This window comes from Trichechus manatus, unplaced genomic scaffold (genome assembly GCF_000243295.1).
Source record: "Trichechus manatus latirostris isolate Lorelei unplaced genomic scaffold, TriManLat1.0 scaffold00122, whole genome shotgun sequence".
Taxonomy (NCBI): domain Eukaryota; kingdom Metazoa; phylum Chordata; class Mammalia; order Sirenia; family Trichechidae; genus Trichechus; species Trichechus manatus.
Window position 1 is genome coordinate 8,195,861 of NW_004444058.1, and position 20,304 is coordinate 8,216,164.

The window sequence follows — 20,304 nt, forward strand, 5'->3', positions numbered from 1 at the left end:
GGGAGAAAGATGTGGCAGTCTGCTTCCATAAAGATTACAGCCTTGGAAACCCTATGGGGCAGTTCTGCTGTCCTACACGGTCGCTATGAGTCAGAATCGACTGCATGGCAACACGTTAGGATTTTGTCTATAAAGGAACCAAAGACAGCAAGTCAGTGGACAATTCCCAAAGCCCAGGGGAATCCAGGGAAATACACGTCACTGCGGGGAGCCCTCGGGGTCCGCGCACGGAACCCCTCCCCTTCCGCTGTGAGAGTCCCAGAAACCGGAAGGGAAAGCGCACGTCCACGGCCGGCATCCATGTTTTGTCGCACTCCTTTGGTGTGAAGTACGTTTCGTATGTGTAGGTATCTTGCCTGCTCTAGTACCAGGGGAGCCCGCGGAACAGGCGGGTCCGACTGGGGTCTAGAGGCGCAGCTTCCTTTTTGCTGCGCAGTCCTGGCCTCTCCCTCCTCCCTGGGCTGCTTTAGAGCGCGCGCGACTTCTCCAGCCGGGCTGCGTCCGGGGCCTCTCACTGCCGCCGCCGCCTCCGAGAACCCGGGCCCGAACCCCCTTCCCGCTCGTGCCGGACTGATCTGTGGCTGGTTTCTGCGCGAGCCCGGCCACATAGTCGGGGTGTACCAGTGTCGGTGCATTAACAGGTAAAATAATACAAATCGTCGCTAAGCAAAGGTGTGGTTTCCACACCAGCAGCAGGTTGGCCTGGGAGTTTATGAGAAATGCCATATCGAAGTCAGGGCAGTTAGCCCGCGTCGAAATGCCCTGCCCCCACCTCCTCTGGTCGGCCGCTGATCGTGCTCCCCTTTGTTTTCCGTGCTTCATCAAGGCAGGACTTTTGTTAAGTATTGTTGGTCAGATAAAAAGTAAGTTTATGGTGAGGAATATATACCCCCTCCTTTAACTGTAGGTCTTTAACACATATAAAGAATTTTAAGCATCATGAGTTGGAACTACTACGTGGATTTAAGACCATATTTATCCCAATTTCGGGAGGAAAAGAGTAAGAGGCACATTCATGGAATTTCTTTGGCTATGAGGCAGACATTTTCATTACAATTGTGTGAGAAACAATATAACCGACTCTAATTTGTCTGGTGTAAAAAAAAAGATATGGCTGAAAAATCTAGATAGATGATGAACGCGTTTGTAGAGATCATGCAGCCAGTGTTTCTCCAAGATCTTAAGGATTGGCTGAGGCAGGTTCTGTGTGGGATTGGATGGTTGGTGATTCAGCCACAATTTCTGCTACCAAAGAGCCACGCTGCTTAATAGGAAGCCCTGCCCAGGGAAAGAGCTGAAGACCAAGAACCTGTCCTCCTTTCTCAACACTGTCTCCTCTCCATTTTTTGTCTCAGGTGTGCCAGAGAGAGAACTACTCCATTCTAGGCAGCTGGGAACTTCGGGTGACTATCTTGCATATCCATGCAATCACAAGTAAGGATTTCAAGTGCTCTGACTGGCTGTGTGGAACAAACATTTATATGCCTTCAGACTATCTAGTGGCCCTGCTTCCACTGCCATCCTTCTTATTTAAGTGGCTTCTTGAGTTTAGAGAGGATATTCACTTAGACTTTGAGAAACTGGAGCCAGGAAATAGTGAGTACCACAGAGAACTGGGTAATTCTTAGTGTAAGGGGATGTGGTTACGTATGATTTGGTGGGGGACCAGCTCTGTGCTCTGTGTTCTATGAGGTAAAAGGTGGCAGAAGAGGCCAAGGGACTGAGTTCTAAGAAGCATCATAAGGCCCTGCTCCACTCTCACTGGGCCTTTCCTCTGTACATATGTGGGTTTTCAGGCCTTGGATGCCTGGGGTCACCTTCCTTATGTGACTCTCAGAGGTGGCACCATGGGGTGTTAACATCCCCGCCCTGGCCTTGGAGCTCTATGTTAGAGACAGAACCTCCTGAGCATAACTTAAAATTGGTGCAGCTCTTGCTGAGGAGAGTGAGCCCCAGGCCCTCTAGAGCCATCCTTGTCCCATCACTAACAATAGTTTTCTTGGCTTCCCGCAGGCACTGCATCCTTTTTGTGCAGTTCTAAAACCATAACTCCACCTCTCACACAGTGTCATGGGATAAAGAACAGGAGAGAAGTTATTAGAGAGAAAATCCTCTTTGTGGAGTCCTGTGTGGGGCCAGCACTCTCATGACTTCATCAAAGGAATGAGGAGAGTGAGTCCAGCTGAATCGTGTGGGGTCTCCAAAACCATTTTTTTTTCCAGTGGAGAATAGTTTTGCTTAAAGCTTTCAGGTGTGCAAGAACCATGATACTCAATCCAGGTCCTTGTGTTCCCATCCTGTCTGTGCCTAGAGCTGGCATTAAATGTAAAAATTTTTGATTGCTCCCAACAGTCTTGGATTAGAATCTGAAATTAAAGTGTTCTTTTTTGCTTGAGAAACTCAACATATGAAATGGGTGTATTTAATTTCTCAGGGTCACGGTTTCCACTAAGCAAATTTCGGATTAGTTTGTTACGTTTCTGGTGAGAAGTTTTTAATTTAATGGGTATGAAACTTCTTAAATACAGAGGAATGCCTATTTTAACTGATGTAAAAGTTACTCTGAAGTGTACTTAAATATTGAGAAGAATCTTGAAGACTCTCACTACATTTAACATATTATTCCAGAACCCCTAATGTGCTAAGTCTTCTAGCGATTTTGGAAACATTTTCCTGAGATAAAATATACATACAGACTGATATCCCTGGCTTCTGCATTTAAACAGAGAGCTCTGACTTCGCTTATATGATTTGCACAAATATATTAGGCCATTTCATAATAATTAGGCCCTAAGTGATTAAAGAGCCCTGGTGTTGCAGTGGTTAAGAGCGCGGCTGCTAACCAAAAGGTCAGCAGTTCGAATCCACCAGCTGCTCCTTGGAAACCCTATGGGGCAGTTCTACTCTGTCCTGTAGGGTCATTATGAGTTGGAATTGACTTGACAGCAACGGGTTTGGTTTGATTTTGGTTTAAGTGATTAAATCTCCAGTGGTTTTATCCTTAAAAATGGGAATTCCTAGGAAACACATTAAATATCAGAGTTGATTAATATTATGTTTAAAAGTAGAATTACTGTGTTATTCCAATAGATAATAAACCCACTCCTCACTTAGCAACATGGTTAGGTTCCAAAGGCCAGGTTGTTACACAAAAATCAGCATTATGTGAAAACGGAGGATGAGTACATCATTACACGACTGCCAAATTACATCATTACATAATTGCCAAACCACTGAGAATCACGGTTCAGCCAAGTTGACACAACCATTAGAGCCAGTGTTACTCTTGCCTTGCACCTCAGCGTTCGCCACTGTCAGACATACATCATTAATGTGCAAAATAGTCATATAATAGATTTTTAACTATCGTCATAAATGTGAAATGTTGGATAAAGAGATAATCGATAAGTGAGGAGTAGGTGTACCTTTAAAGTTCAAATCTCAACATGACCTTAAGTAGGATACTTTATGAAGACTTGTTCTTACTATTCTCCTCATCCAGACCATTCTTGCACCTTTAGATAATCAGCTTTATTGTAAACTTTTCTTAACATCTTGCCAGTATTTTTTTTCAGAAATTCAAGCAAGTAGAGTTAGAAGTTTGTATTTCCCCTACTTTGTTACACAAAAAATAGCGTGGAATTTATGCTTTTTTTCAAGTAAGAAATGGTCCTGGAGATCTGTCCATAACAATACATAGACAGTTTATGTCTAAAGTTGTATAAAACTTCATAGTACTGTGTCTTAGCTAGTGCTGCTATAACAGAAATGCCACCAGTGGATGGCTTAAAACAAATTTATTCTCTCACAGTCTAGGAGGCTAGAAATCTGAATTTAAGGTGCCAGCTCCCACAGAATGCTTTCTCTCTCTGTCACTTTTTGGGGACGGTCCTTGTCATCAGTCTTCCCCTGGTCTAGGAGCTTCTCAGCGCAGGAATCCTAGGTCCAAAGGACTTGGACCGCTCCTGGCACTTCTTTCTTGGTGGCATGAGCTCCCTCTCTGCTCACTTCTCTCTCCTTTTATCTCTTGTAAGATAAAAGGTGATGCAGGCCACCCACCAGGGTAACTCCTCTTGCATCGGATCAGGGCTGTGGCCAGCCTGAGGTTGTTGCATCCCACCCTAGTTCTCTTTAGCATAACCTAATTTTGCCTCATTAACCACAGGTATAGACTAGGATTTATAACGCATAGGAAAATTACCTCAGATCATAAATTGGAGAACAACCACACAATACGGGGAATCGTGGCCTAGATAAATTGTCCTACATTTTGGGGGACACAGTTTGATCCATAACATTCTGCATTTGGTGGATCTTAGTTTTGTCTTTTTTTTAACCTCACCGCAGTGAATGGACACTTGGATAGTTGCCAACGTTTTGCATTTCCAAAGCTTATTCAGGTATCAAAAGTTAGGTATAAAAGCCCTTCTTACCTAAGATAAGTTAAAAAGGGGTTGTGAGATGATAAATCCTGATAAAATTGATACATGGAAATTACATTTCTAAGTTTTAAATAATGCTTTAAGTTTTTTATTGTAAAGTATATTATAAACACAGAATACGTGAAACTTTTCATGTAAGGTTTTAATAACACTAAACACCGAATTATAAATAGAAGCTGGGGAGTTCTTACAGCCACCCAGTGTGTCCTGCCCTGATCTCATTAACCTAGAGATAACAACTATCTATATATTAGGAATTTATTGTTGTTATTGCTATTATTACAGCTCTACCACCTGACTTAACTCGTATGCTACACATAGTGCAACCTGGCAGAGCCGGAACTCGACACGACTGCCTTGTTGTTCTGGGTCTTGCAAGTTTTCCACCTTTGACAGGCTGAAGTAATCATTTTAGTACAAAATATGTGAGCTTTCCTCCTCTGATAGGTTTCTGCCTTATACAGGTTCCAGCTTTCGCAGGTTTTGCTGTATTGAGTTTTGCCTCTTTTGAGCTTTTTGTAAATGCAGTTACTCTGGAGTCCTTTAGTGACTTGTTTTCCTTGTGATTTTTTGAGTTTCATGCATGTTGGTGTGTGTGTAGCTCTAGTCTACCCATATTTCGATGTATATATGTGTTACATTTTATGAATGGGCCACAGTTTACCTATCCATTGTATAGCTCCCGGGTTTTAGGTTGTTTCAGGTTAAGTTTTTGCTCTTGTGAATAGTTTTGCTCTGTTCCTTCTCTTTCCAGGCTCTTAAGTGCTTTTGCACAAAATGCTAGTGAGGGGAAACCACTGAGTTGTAGATCATAGCTAAGTTTAAATTTACTAGGAAATGCTGAGGCACTTTACAAATTTTCCCACTAAGTATGTATGTGTATCTGATTTGTTTCATTTTCTTGGCAACATATGGATCATTGAATTAATTTTTGTTTTGTAATCAGTGTGAAAGGGTATCTTTAATTTTATTCTGCAGTTATCTGAAACTACTTCAGTATTGGCAGGCTGTGCATATGTTCCCACTGTTAATCCATCTCTGACTTTTTAGGACTTCTTGATAGCATTTGAAAAAATTTTTTTATTTACATATTGAAAATTTTTTTCTAGTATGTAGATTCTGTGCTCACTGTTTGCCGCCCTTTGAATGGTTTTGAATTTTAATGTAGTTGAATTTATTAGTCTCTTTTCTTATGTCTTATGCTTCTTATTTATGAGTTTTTCTCTATTCTGATGTCATAAAGTCACTTGTTTATGCCTTATGGAAGTGTTTATAATTTTACATTTAAAGCTAAGCTGTTGGAAACTTATTTTTACATATGAGGTTGGTAATAATACGTTGTTATGGATTGAATTGTGTCCCCCAAAAATATGTGTTGTAAGTCCTGACCTCTATGCCTGAGGTTATAATCCCATCTGTGAATGGATTGTCTTTGTTATGTTAATGAGGCAGGATTAGTGTAGGATGTATCTTGAGTTAATCTCTGTTGAGATATAAAAGAGATTAAACACAAAGTAGAAGCAGAAATGGGATAAGATAGATGCCAAGACACGTGGAGCTCTCCAAGGAACAAGGAAGCAGCTGAAGAGACAAGGACCCTCCAGAGCTCATGGAGAGAGAAAGCCTTCGCCTAGAGCTGGCACCCTGAACTCGGACTTCTATCTCCTAAAACTGTGAGAGAATAAATTTTTTTGTTAAAGCCACCCATTTGCAGGATTTCTGTTATAGCAGTACCAGATAACTAAGACGTATGTTAATTACTCCAATTAGGTAATCGGTTGATTTGTCACCACATATTAAAATGTGTGTAATTTCTGGCAGTGCCCTGCAGTGCATGCTGTGTCAGGAGTCAACTTTCTATATAGGTAGATGGATCTGCTCCTGGTCTGTTTACTTTTTTCCATTGATGTAGTTTCTGTATTCTACTGATACTGTGCTGTTTATTAAATACACGTACACATACAGTTTTATATATGTTGGACACGTCCCCAGGCAGTATTTCTTAGAGAACATTGTGGCTGTTCGTGGACATTTGCACTTCTGTATGAATTTTGAAGTATTTCTTATAAGTTCTAAAAAATACATAAATGGTTGGAATTTTTTGGAATTTCTTCCTGGAAATAAGATCTGTTTGGGTAGAACAGTGTTCTAAAAGCATGCTCTGTCTTATTTATTTCAGTCAGTTTCAATGTTCTTTAAGAATTTATAATTTTTTATTAGGATCTTTTATTACACTCCTTGGTCTTTTATGTTTTCACTAAAATACGTTATCCTTTTAAAGTTTTTAAACTACTTGGTATTAGTGTATATAAGTGTATAAAAGAAACCTTACTTTGATATTTTGCAACCTGAAAAATGTACCAAAATCTCAATCTTACAATAATTTGTATACTCTGTTGTGGTTGTACATAATTAATTTATAAAACAGAATGAGTTGTGTTTTTTTTTTTTTTTAATGCTTAACGTTTTCCTGTGTTTGTTTTGACGGGAACGTATTGGTTAAAATTTCTAGGATAAGGTTGAATAGGAATAGAATATTTGATAGCCTTGTTTTTCCTCTGCTTTTCTGGGAAAGTGTTGAACTTTTCACTCTGTATGCTCTTACATGTACATTTTTTGTGTATGCCCATTTTCAGATTCTGCATGTTTCTATTTCTAAATTTGATTAGAGTTTTTTACACACACGCAGAAAAATATATATTAAACGTACAGTTGAGTGAAATATAAAATGAACATCCATGTAATGGTTATACCCTCACTCTTGACACCCTCCTAAAAGTCTGAATTCAGGGACTGGCTCTAGGGGAAGGCTTTCTCTCTCTGTTGGCTCTGGAGGAAGGTCCTTGTTCCTTGGCGATCTTCCTGTGGTGTGGCATCTGTCTTCCCCCATCTCTGCTTCCTCCACTATGCCTAATCTGCTTTTTTATGTCTCAAGAGAGACTGACTTAATACACCAAAACAAACCCAAACCCGTTGCCATCGAGTTGATTCTGACTCATAGCAGAGTAGAGAGAACAGCCTCATAGGGTTTGCAAGGCTAAAATCTTCATGGAAGCAGACTGCTACATCTATATTCTGTGGAACGGCTGGTGGATTTGAACCGCCAAGCTTTAGGTTAGCAGCCAAGCACATAACCATTGTGTCACCAGGGCTCCTAACACAGGTGTAGGGGCTAAGATTTATAACACATATTTTTATGGAAAAACATGCTCAGTATTTCTCAAGCTGAAAGAACTGAACAAAAAATTTAAGCCTCGAGTTATAATATTGAAGGATTCTGTGGACAAAATATTGAATGATGCAGGAAACATCAAAAGAACAGGTGTGATGTCCTTGATGTCATTCCACAACTTGTCTGGTCTTCAGTCCTTAGTGTTTAGTGCATCAAATTTATTCTTGAGATGGTCTGTAAATTCAGCTGGGATATACTTAAGCTTATACTTTGGTTCTCATGGACTTGTTCTAATTTTCTTCAACTTCAACTTGAACTTGCATATCAGCAATTGATAGTCTGTCCCACAGTTGGCCCCTGGCCTTGTTCTGACGGTTGATATTGAGCTTTACCATCGTCTCTTTCCACAGATGTAGTGGATTTGATTCCTGTGTGTTCCATCTGGCGAGGTCCACGTGTAAAGTCACCATTTATGTTGTTGAAAAAAGTTGTTTGCAATGAAGAAGTCGTTGGTCTTGCAAAATTCTATCATGAGTTCTCCAGTATCATTTCTATCACCAAGGCCATACTTTCCAATTTTATCAATCTTTCTTCTTGGTTTCCAACTTCCACGTTCCAATCACCAGTAATTATCAATGCATCCTGATTGCATGTTCAATCAATTTCAGACTGTAGAAGTTGGTAAAAATCTTCAATTTTTTCATTTTTGGCCTTAGTCGTTGATATTTGAATAATACTCCTATTAACTGGTCTTCCTTGTAGGTGTATGGATATTCTATCACTGACAGCTTTATACTTTAGGATAGATTTTCAGATATCTTTTTGATGATGAATGCCTCTGTCAGTTTGTCTTACTATGGGAGCTTGCATGTTACTGTGATGCTAGAAGCTATGCCACTGGTATTCGTATACCAGCAGGGTCACCCATGATGGAGAGGTTTCAGATGATCTTCCAGACTAAGACTGGGAAGAAGGACCTAGTGGTCTACTTTTGAAAATAAAATTAGCCAGTAAAAACCTTATGAATAGCAGTGGAACATTGATTTAGTGCCAGAAGATGAGCCCCTCAGGTTGGAAGGCACTCAGAAGATGACTGGGAAAGAGCTGCTTCCTCAAAGTAGAGTTGACCTTAATGATGTGGATAGAGTCAAGTTTTTGGGACCTTCATTTGCTAATGGCATGACTCAAAATGAGAAGAAACAGCTGCAAACATCCACTAATAATAGGGACGTGGAATGTATGAAGTATGAATCTAGGAAAATTGGAAATCGTCAAAAATGAAATGGAACACATAAACACCGATATTCTCCTAGGCATTACTGAGCTGAAATGGACTGGTATTGGCCATTTTGAATCAGACAATCATACAGTCTGCTATGCTGGGAATGACAGATTGAAGAGGAATGGCATTGCATTCATTGTCAAAAAGAAAATATGTTTTAAATTTCTAGTCTAGTTCCAAAAAAAGAAAATGTTTTAAGTTTCTAGTCTAATTCTAAAAACTCTGCTGTATTTGAATCATTCTTATGCTTGCTTTGTCTAGTCAAGTAAAGGAAAAAGGTGTCAGTCCCTCAGTATTTCCTAGTTATTAATGTCTTATTCTGCTTTCACTTGTGCTTCATGTTTTGTTGAGTGTTTTGATGGGTCTTACGGAAGAAGGAGGGCAAATTTGCTGCAAAAGACTTCTTTAAAGTGTTGAAAAGCAAAGATGTCGCCTTGAAGACTAAGGTGCCCCTGCCCCAAGCCGTGATATTTTCAATTGCATCATATGCATGCTAAAGCTGGACAATGAATAAGGAAGACCAAAGAAGAACTGATGCTTTTGAATTACGGTGTTGGAGAAGAATGTTGGATATACCATGGAGTACCAAAGAAGGAACGAGTCTGTCTTAGAGGAAGTACAACCAGAATGCTCCTTTGAAGCAAGGGTGGTGAGACTACTACTTACATACTTTGGACATGTTGTCAGGAGAGATCAGTCCCTGGAGAAGGACATCATGCTTGGTAAAGTACAGGGTCAGCAAAAAACAGAAAGACCCTCAATGAGGTGGATTGACACAGTGGCTGCAACAGTGGGGTCAAGCCTAATGATTGTGAGCATGGTGCAGGACCAGGCAGTGTTTCATTCTGTGGTGCATAGGGTCGATATGAGTCAGAACCAACTTGACGGCACCTAACAACAACAACATGGAAGGAGGTGGACTTTTTTGTTTTCCACAAAAAAATGATCTGAATTTGGAAATAAGTCTTTGATTTACAGACAGTTTCTTCACGTTCTGCTATGTGTTCTGGCTGTTCTGGACCATAAGGAAACAGGAAGAAGACTGAAATTGGTCATAGTCAATCTGAAGCGATAAGCTCACTATGTTAGAAATATTGTAAAATCTATGAAATAAGATTCCAGCACTCAGGAGGTAAATGCAGACAGCAAAGGGACAAGTCTGATGGCCAGATTCTAGATGGAACAGAAACTTTGTGTCTTTTCCCTATGAATGCTCAGTTCCCCAGGACTGTCAGACTCACCCATCCTTTTTATACATATTGGGGAAGATGGTATTTTGCTGATCCAGAATATGTATGATGTTTTAGGACTCATTGGTCTTTGAGGATGTGGCCGTGTGCTTTACCCAGGAAGAGTGGGCTTTGCTGGATTTTTCTCAGAGGAATCTCTATAGAGATGTGATGATGGAAACCTTCAGGAACCTGGACTCAGGTAAGGATGGCTTCATTTTTACTTACTTCTTTAGTATATAAATAAATTGTTCTCATCAACCTTCTTACAGAATTTGGGTTGAGGAATTGATACTCATTGGTAAACATAACACCCGTTTTCAGTACCCTGAAGGAGCTTAGACTCTAATGGCTTCCCCATGAAAGTAAAAATCTGTATATGAAGCTATTTCTCTTGTGGTTTAAAGCCTTGAAGCTATTTAAGTGTTGTGGAAGTATTGGCTGTGGGTGTCAGTGTGAGGCAAAGAGATCTGTGGTTTGGTACCTTGTTAAAGTTTTACTGTGTATATTAAAAATTTGATGTTATTATTTTGCTGCAAATAAACTCACACCTTTCCATCTCTAGAGACCTTGGAGACCAAAGTATTAGGGTAATGTCAAGGAAATGTGCTCCTCTGTCTTCCCTCATGATATGCCTTTCCTCAAGAGCACCATGTTGTTGTTGTTAGGAGCCTTTGAGTCGGTTCGGACTCATAGCGACTGTGTGTACAACAGAACGAAACGCAGCCCGGTCTTGCACCATCCTCAGTTGTTATGCTTGAGCCCATCGTTGCAGCGATTATGTCAGTCCATCTCCTTGAGAGTCTTCCTCTTTTTGCTGACCTTCTACTTTACCAAGCATAATGTCTTTCTCCAGGGACTGGTCCCTCCTGATAACATAGCCAAAGTTCATGAGATGAAGTTTCACCATCCTTCTAAGGAGCATTCCGGTTGTACTTCTTCCAAGAAAATTGTTCGTTCTTCTGGCAGTCTGTGGTATATTCAGTATTCTTCACCAGCACCATATTTGGCGTCAGTTTTTTCTCAGTTTTCTTATTCATTGTCCAGCTTTCCCGTGCATATGAGGCAATTGAAAATGTCATGGTTTGGGTCAGGTGCACCGTAGCCCTTAAAGTGACATCTTTGCTTTTCAGCACTTTAAAAGAGTCTTTTGCAGCAGATTTGCCCAGTGCAACACATTGCTTGATTTCCTGATCTCCACTCCTGTGGATATTGTGAATCCAAGTAAAATGAAATCCTTGACAGTTTTCAATCTTTTCTCCGTTTATCACGATGTTGCTTATTGGTCCAGTTGTGAGGATTATTTTTTTTTAACGTTGAGTTACAGTCTATATTGAAGGCTGTACTTTTTGATCTTCATCAGTAAGTGCTTCAAGTCTTCTTCAATTTCAGCAAGCGAGATTGTGTTATCTGCATATCGCAGGTTGTTAGTGAGTCTTCCTCCAATCCTGATGCCACGTTCTTCTTCATATAATCCAGCTTTTCGTATCATTTGCTCAGCATAAAGATTGAGTAAGTATGGTGAAAGGGTGCAACCTTGACGCACACTTTTCTTGACTTTAAACCATTCAGTATCCCCTTGTTCTGTTTGAACAACTGCCTCCTGGTGTATGTACATGTTCCTCATGGGCACAACTAAGTGTTCTGGAATTCCCATTTTTTGCAATGTTATGTATAATTTGTTATAATCCACACAAATGCTTTTGCATAGTCAGTAAGACACAGGTAAACAGCTTTCTGGTATTCTCTGCTTTCAGCCATGATCCATCTAACATCAGCAGTGATATCACTTGTTCCAAGTTCTCTTCTGGATCCGGCTTGAATTTCTGGCAGTTCCCTGTCACTGTACTATTGCAATCACTTTTGAATGATCTTCAGTAGAATTTTTCTAGTGTGTGATATCAAAGATATTGTTCAGTAATTTCCACATTTTGTTGGATCATCTTTGTTTGAAATGGTCAGAAATATGGATCTCTTCCGGTTGGATGACTAGGAAGCTGTCTTCCAAATTTCTTGATATAGAAAGTGAGCACCCCTAGCACTGTATCTGTTTGTCGAAACATTTCCATTGGTATTCTCTCAATTCCTGAAGCCTTGTTTTTCGCCTATGCCTTCAGCACAGTTTGGGTGTCTTCCTTCAGTACCACCAGTTCTTTGATCATATGCTACCTCCCGAAATGGTTTAACATCAGCCAGTTCTTTTTGGTATAGTGACTGTGTATTCCTCTCATCCTCTTTTGATGCTTCCTGCATCATTCAGTATTTTCCCTGTAGAATCCTTCAGTATTGCAACTCGAGGCTTAAATTTTTTCTTTAGTTCTTTCAGCTTGAGAAATGCTGAGTGTTTTTTTCTCTTTTGGTTTTCTAACCCAGGTCTTTACACATTTCTTTATAGTACTTTGTTTTCTCAAGCTGCCCTTTGAAATCTTATGTTTAGCTCTTCTACTTCATCATTTCTTCCTTTCAGTTTAGCTGCTCTATGTTCAAGAGGAACTTTCAGAGTCTCTTCTGACATCCATTTTGGTCATTTCTTTCTTGTCTTTTTAATGACCACATGCTTTTTTCATGTATGATGTCCTTCCACAGCTTGTCTGTTTTTCAGTCATTAGTGTTGAATGCCTCAAATCTATTCTTGAAATGGTCTGTGAATTCAAGGTCGTATTTTGGCTCTTGTGGACTATTCTAACTTTCTTCAATTTCAGCTTGAACTTGATAAAGAGCAATTGATGGTTTGTTCCACAGTTGGCCCCTGGCCTTCTTCTGATTTATGATATTGAGCTTTTCCATTGTTTCTTTCCACAGATGTAGTCGATTTGATTCCTGTGTATTCCGTCTGACGAGGTCCATGTGTATAGTCGCTGTTTATGTTGGTGAAAAAAGGTATTTGCAATGAAGAAGTCATTGGTCTTGCAGAATTCTGTCATTTGTTCTCCAGCATCGTTTCTGTCACCAAGGCCATGTTTTCCAACTACTACTTTCTTTCCAACATTGGCATTCCAATTAGCAGTAATTATCAATACATCTTGATTGCGTGTTTAATCAATTTTAGACTGCAGAAGTTGGTAAAAATCTTCAGTTTCCTCATCTTTGGCATTGGTGGTTGGTGTGTATATTTGAATAATAGTTGTATTAACTGGTCTTCCTTATTAGCATATGGATATTATCCTATCACTGACAGTGTTGTATTTCAGGATAGGTCTTGAAATGTTCTTTTTGGTTGAATGCAGTGCCATCCTTCTTCAATTTATCATTCCTGTCATAGTAGACCATATGATTGTCTGATTCAAAGTGGCCAATACCAGTCCATTTCAACTCACTAATACCTAGGATATCGATCTTTATGTGGTCCATTTTTTTTTTGGCCACTTGCAATTTCCTAGATCCATACTTTGTACTATCCATGTTCCAATTATTAATGGATGTTTGCAGCTGTTCTCATTTTGAGTTGTGTTACCTCAGCAAATGAATATCCTGAAAGCTTAACTCCATCCACATCATTAAGGTCGACTACTTTGAGGAGGCAACTCTTCCCCAGTTGTATGAGTGCCTTCCAACCTCAGGGCCTCATCTTCTGGCACTACATCAGACAATGTTCTGTTGCTATTCATAAGGCTTTTAGTAGCCAGTTTTTCCAGAAATATACTACCAGGTCCTTCTTCCTAGTCTGTCTTACTCTGGAAGCTCTCTTGAAACTTCTCCACCATGGGTGACCCCGCTGGTGTTTGAAATACCAGTGTCATAGTTTCAGCATCATAGTAACACACAAGCCACCACAGTACAACAAACTGACAAACGTGTAGGGAGCACCATATTAATCACACTGACTTTTTTTCCTGGGAAGCAAGGGAAGGATCTGTGGAGAGTGGAATTTGGATTTACCCAAAGCCACTATGTCAGGGAGCATAGAATGGCAAGAATCCTTTGAAGGACCAGCCTTGCTAGGTTGTAATTACATTTGAAGAAATCAACTCAAAAAATCTCTCTTGGTTTGAGGAGGGTGAACTTCCACACATAGCTGAGCTGACATTTTAAATTTTTCATCAGTTCTCGTCTTCTGTGTTTGTAAAAAAAAGACAGTCTCCATTTTTTCTTCTAATATTACCTGTATGCACATGCATCATTTTCAGTACTTTTCAATGTTGCTTTCTTAGTTACATTGTACTTAAGTTACCATCACTCTCAATCATCATGGAATTATTAGCAAATTTCTTACCCATTGGACTATTGCCAAAATCCTGGAGTAGTTAAACGTTCCTCAGTCTTTCCTCCCAGCTGGGTTGCTCCTCATGAAAATTTCCTTACTGTTTTTTCATATTGTGAAACGCCACTTAAAATTATTGGGTCAGTTTCTCAACAGGATAACAATGGAGAAAAGTTTTCCAGTGAACATACAGTAGTGCGATTGATGAAGAATGACTCCTGGTCATCCATGTCAGGAGAAATCTTTGAATTCCGTGGCAATGAAAATCAGCCCAACAACCAGGGAAGGCAAACGAGGTATCATACACATGATAGTATACAGTGCCTCAGGAGAGGGTCTTAAGGTGTCATGACATTTGTGTGGGTTTATGTGTGTATGCATAAAACTAGTTCTAAAATTACATATTCACCTAATTTTCACATTACAGTATTTTCACAAATATGAGCCACATACTGATATTTAAGAGAGATTCACTTGTACACAATTATGAAAAAGCTCTGTTATTTAGAAAGACTGATGGTGATGGTAGCACCCTCTGTGAGATGATTCAGCTTATGCCAGTTGAGACAGCTCGGTAGAAAATGTACTTTCACAGTGTATGGTAATTTTGAAATGGTAAAAATTTTAATTCTAACAACATGCTGCTTATTTTTTACAGAAAATATGTGATAGAGAGCCTCCATGCAAATAAGGAAGAGAAAGTAAAGAAATACAAAAAAGTTAATCAGTGTGGAAAAACTTTCAGTCGCATTGCCGATCTTACTAGGCTTAAAAAAATTACTGTTGGAGTAAATCCTTTTGAATGCAGTGAGTGCGGAAAAGTCTTCATGGATCATTCATCATTTAAGCATCACATCAGATTTCACACTGGATACAGACTCTATCATGAGGAATGTGGAGAAGCCTGCAGTTGTCCCTCTTACCTAAAACCTCGTGTAAGAACACTCACTGGAGAGAAACTTTGTAAATGTAAGGATTGTGAGGAACCCTGTAGTTGTTCATCTTTTTCTAAACATAAAAGAAGTCACTGTGGAGAGAGGCCTTATGAATGTAAGGAATGTGGAAAAGACTTTAGTTTCTCAGAACTCACTAGTTATATAAGAACTCACAGTGGAGAGAGGCCTTATGAATGTAAGGAATGTGGGAAAGCCTTTCGTCATTCCTCATCCCTCACTACGCATATAAGAACACACAGTGGAGAGAAGCCTTATGAATGTAAGGAATGTCGGAAAGCCTTTATTTGTTCCTCACACCTCACTACACATATAAGAACTCACAGTGGAGTGAAGCCTTATGAATGTAAGGAATGTGGGAAAGCCTTTAGTCAGTCCTCAAGCCTAACTACACATACAAAAATTCACAGTGGAGAGAGGCCTTATGAATGTAAGGAATGTCGGAAAGCCTTTAGTCGGTCCTCAAGCCTTACTACACATATAAGAACGCACAGTGGAGAGAAGCGTTATGAATGTAAGGAATGTGGGAAAGCCTTTAGTGATTCCTCATCCCTTGCTACACATATAAGAACTCATAGTGGAGAAAAACCTTATGAATGTGAGCAGTGTGGGAAAGCTTTTAGTCAGTCATCAAGCCTCACTACTCATATAAGAACTCACAGTGGAGAGAGGCCTTATGAATGTAAGGAATGTGGTAAAGCCTTTATTCAGTCCTCAAACCTCACTAAGCATATAAGAACTCACAGTGGAGAGAGGCCTTATGAATGCAAGGAATGTGGGAAAGCCTTTAGTGATTCCTCATCACTTACTACACATAAAAGAACTCATAGTGGAGAAAGGCCTTATGAATGTAAGGAATGTGGGAAAGCCTTTAGTTGGTCCTCAAACCTTACTAAGCATACAAGAATTCACAGTGGAGAGAAGCCTTAGGAATAAAGGAATGTGACAAAGTGCTATTCCTTCTTGCCCCAGGGAAGACAAAAGTTATGTTGGAGAGATAGGTTTTGAATTCAAGGAATGTGAGAAGGTCTAGCTATTTTTAATGCCTCACTAAACATATAAGAACTGACAGTGGGGAGAACCCTTATATATGTGAGGAAAAAGGGAAACTCCAGTTCTCAGCACTTGGAAGACGTGAGAAGGTTCACTGGAAAGAATACATGTGTAAATAATGTTGGAAACCTTTTGGTCATCCCTCATTGTTTTGAAAATCAGAAAAGAAACACGAGATAGAAACTAGTGTAAAGAATGTACTATGGGAAAATTTTTACTTTTCCCGCTGTATTTCCTGAGATGTGAGGTTTTCACACATATGGTAAAGCCTTCAATAATTACTGAATGTGAGGTGGTATTTGAGAAAAATGTAAGGAACATGGAAACACCTGTGAATCTTTTGGAATTCTAACAAAACGTAAGATATTACATTGTGGGTTGATTCTATAAATGTAAAAAATGGAAACCTTTGGTGTCCCTTCTCACTTAGGAGCCCTGTGAGACCTGACACACAGACTCTGTGACTGTAAGCAAAGTACTCTTTCAGTTATAGTACATTGCTTTAGGGAAGTATCAAAATGTCATTCTGCTTCTGTTATATTCGAAATTTCTATTACAAAGTCTCTTCAGCTTATGAGTATCTTAGAAGTGGGTTTTCTTTTTTATCACCTGTTTTTGAAGTTTTTATACTTCACATTCTAATGCAGCATGTTCTCAGCAAAAATTGGTTTTTAGGCCATGAATCAGTATCCCACACTTGTTTGGGTATTTTCTCTAGCCTCCTTTTATGCAAAGCTGTGTTTTCTTAAACAGTGGATCATTACTGTGTGTGTAGTGTTGTACTGAACATTTTTTGCATTGCTTCTCTTTATTCTTCCCAACCATTATCCCTGGTTTACTGATAGAATGTCCCTCAGAAATGGTGCTGTGAGAAGCAGAAAGGATTGCTCATTTTTGGGATCCACGCATATCCACAACCTGATGTAGCAGCAGTAGAGCTTCTGCACAGCACAGGCTCGGGCTGCATTTTGAGACAGTGTCTTTTTGGTAATGCTATGGTTTCAGGAGAGAGTGCCAGGCCAGGAGGTGAGGTTATGATTGTTAGGTGCTCCATTTGGGTGCATACCTCCTGTAGGACGTGGAGGTTTATGCAGAGCCACCACCCCGTGCTGAACTGGCGGTTTCCTCCATGACTTATCATGTAAGTTGTCTAGGAAATGGTCCTACATCCATAAGCATTTCCTATTAGGTTTCCCATTTGCCGAGTAATTCACCTTTCAGAACCATCTTATGGAATGGGCACCCTAAAGTGATAGTTGAAATACTGAAAGGCAGGAAATGGTGGCAGTGTACAATGGGGAGTTTTCAATAAATGGCTACATGTCACAATATTGAACTGCAAGTAAATGAATTTGTCAAAAAAAGTTTTAGTCTACCATAGGAGAGGCAATCATAGCTTACTGTTGTTTGAAAGGCAGGGTATAAAATGGTGTGTCCTTGATGGCAATTTTATAAAAAGTGCAGACAGATCAGTTGTAGGGAAGCCTAGAAAGTTAACAGGGATTCTCTCCCGAAGAGGAGACTTGATTGCTTTAGTCATTTTGCTTCTCCCTAATTTACAATTTTTTTATAGTCACTGCCCATTACATATACAATTTTTTAAAGTTTAAAAACAGTAAATTCTCTTGGAATGCACACTAGTACAAGTTTTGATGAATTCATATAATTAGTACCACTAGAAAAGTACAGAATACCTCTTCTCTCCAAATGAATCATAGTACTGCCCCTTTTTAGTGAAACCTTCCCTTCATCGTGAATCCTTGGCAACTGTCCTTATAGTAGTCATTCAGTATGTAGCTTTTAGAGTCTGGCTCCTTTCACTTTGCATTATGAATTTGAGAGTCATCCACGTTGAATGTATTGATAGTTCCTTTTTATTGTATTCTGTTGTATACACACCTCATTTTGTATATTCACCAGTGGAAGGATATTTGTGTTTCCTGTTTATGAATAAAACAGCTATAAACATTCATGAAACATAGGTTTTATTTTTCTTGCATATATCCCTACGAGATGGGTGCATCATATGGTAGTTTTGTTTTCCTTTATAGGGAACTAGCAGTTTTGCAAAAGGGCTGTGCCATTTTATATGTCACCATTGATGTATAATTCCAGTTGATGCTGGGAGGTGTAGAGGCTGCTTTTTAGAGAAATTTAGCACACACTTCTGTTTGCCACTTGCTTCAGGAGATTAACTTTTGGATGGGCAGCTCACCTGATATGCAGGTATATATTTGCTTAGGAGAGGCTGTGGGAGGTGACATCTGGATTAGGCCACAGGCCCAAGTGTATAGGTTTCCAGGCTATGCCACCACTGCTCAAACCGAGAGCCAGAGAAAGCTTGTAATGTCCAAATGCTACACCATGCAGGAGCCCAGCACTGGAGAGTCCACACGGAGCAAAATAGGAAAAGGGCCCTCTCCAGGAGCCTGGTGAGAGATCTCACTGGAGCCAGAAAGGGAAGCCCCTTCTTCCAATATACTGCATACACAGATAATTGACAGAAGAGAAATATAAAGCTCAGCTCCATTTTTAAAGAGCAGGCAAGAGGGACTCTGCAGCAGAAGGAAAACATTGATAACCAGGACAGTGGTCAAGCGCGGCTTTGTATTAGAGTGGTCTTCTCTGAGTGTCAAGGCTCCTAGCAACACCAAGGCTTAATTCTTGGTTCCCAACCTGCTCTTCCTGTCGTCGGCTTAAAATGTCCTTGTGTAAAAACGGCGTGGCATCAGACCTAACTTCACAAATATCAGCAGGGTCAACCTTGGTGGACAGGCTTCAGTGGAGCTTCCAGACTGACTTGGAAGAAGGACCTGGCAGTCTACTTCTGAACAAATTGTCCAGTGAAAACCTTATTAATAGCAGAGCATTGATATAGAGCCAGAAGATGAGCCCCTCAGGTTGGAAGTCACTCAAAAGATGACTGGGGAAGAGCTGTCTCCTTAGAGTCGACCTAACTGAAGTGGATAGAGTCAAGCTTTTGAAACCATCTGCTGATGTGGCACGACTCAAAATGAGAAGCAGCTGCAAACATCCACTAATAATCGGAACGTGGAATGTACAAAGTATGACTCTAGGAAAATAGGAAGTCATCAAAAATGAAGTGGAATGCATAGACATTGATACCCCAGGCATTAGTGAGCTGAAATGGACTGGTATTGGCCATTTTGAATCAGACAATCATATGATCTACTATGCCAGGAGTGATGAGGAGTGGCGTCGCATTTATCATCAAAAAGAACATGTTAAGATCCATCCTGAAGTACAGTGGCTGTCAGTGATAATATCCATATGCCTACAAGGAAGACGAGTTAATATAACTATTATTCCACTTTACACACCAATTACTAAGGCCAAAGATGAAAAATAGAAGACTTTTACCAACTTCTACAGTCAAATTGATCAAATATGCAATCAAGACGCATTGATAATTATTGGTGGTTGGAATGCAAAAGTTGGAAACAGAGGATCAGTAGTTGGAAACTATAGCCTTGGTGATACAAATGATGCCAGAAATCGAATGATAGAATTTTGCAAGACCAATGGCCTATTCATTGGAAATAACCTCTTTTCAGCAACATAAACAGCAACTATACATGTGGACCTTGCCAGATGGAATACACAAGAATCAAATTGACTACATTTTTGGAGCCCTTGTGGTGCAGTGGTTAAAAGCTCAGCTGCTAATCAAAAGGTCAGCAGTTCAAATCCACCAGCTGATCCTTGGAAGACCTTATCGGGCAGCTCTACCCAGTCCTATAGGGTTGCTATAAGTTGGAATCAACTGGACAGCAATGGGTTTGTTTTTATAGAGCCCTTGGGGCAGAGGTGTTTCAGTGGTAGAATCCTCACCTTCCATGTGGGGACCTGGGTTCAATTCCCAGCCAATGCACCTCATGCACAGTCACCACCTGTCCGTGGAGCTTGTGTGTTGCTTTGATGATGAACAGGTTTCAGCAGAGCTTCTAGACT

General features: G+C 40.0%; 1 protein-coding gene across 1 annotated transcript; it reads left to right on the forward strand.

Moving 5' to 3' along the window:
- Nucleotides 1–1,352: 1,352 nt before the first annotated feature.
- LOC101360783 (zinc finger protein 501-like) lies at nucleotides 1,353–18,246 on the forward strand. The gene is made up of 4 exons (XM_023738783.1): nucleotides 1,353–1,434; nucleotides 10,204–10,327; nucleotides 14,472–14,622; nucleotides 14,985–18,246. Exons 1-4 carry the CDS (start codon nucleotides 1,423–1,425, stop codon nucleotides 16,207–16,209), a joined length of 1,512 nt encoding a protein of 503 aa, XP_023594551.1. The 5' UTR covers nucleotides 1,353–1,422; the 3' UTR covers nucleotides 16,210–18,246.
- Nucleotides 18,247–20,304: the final 2,058 nt, after the last annotated feature.

Bases quoted from the DNA above. Each gene is read 5' to 3' on its own strand.
- LOC101360783 (XM_023738783.1), top strand. The intron at 10,328-14,471 runs GTAAGGATGGCT...TTATTGGGTCAG, and splicing joins CTTCAGGAACCTGGACTCAG to TTTCTCAACAGGATAACAAT. The intron at 14,623-14,984 runs GTATCATACACA...TATTTTTTACAG, and splicing joins AACCAGGGAAGGCAAACGAG to AAAATATGTGATAGAGAGCC.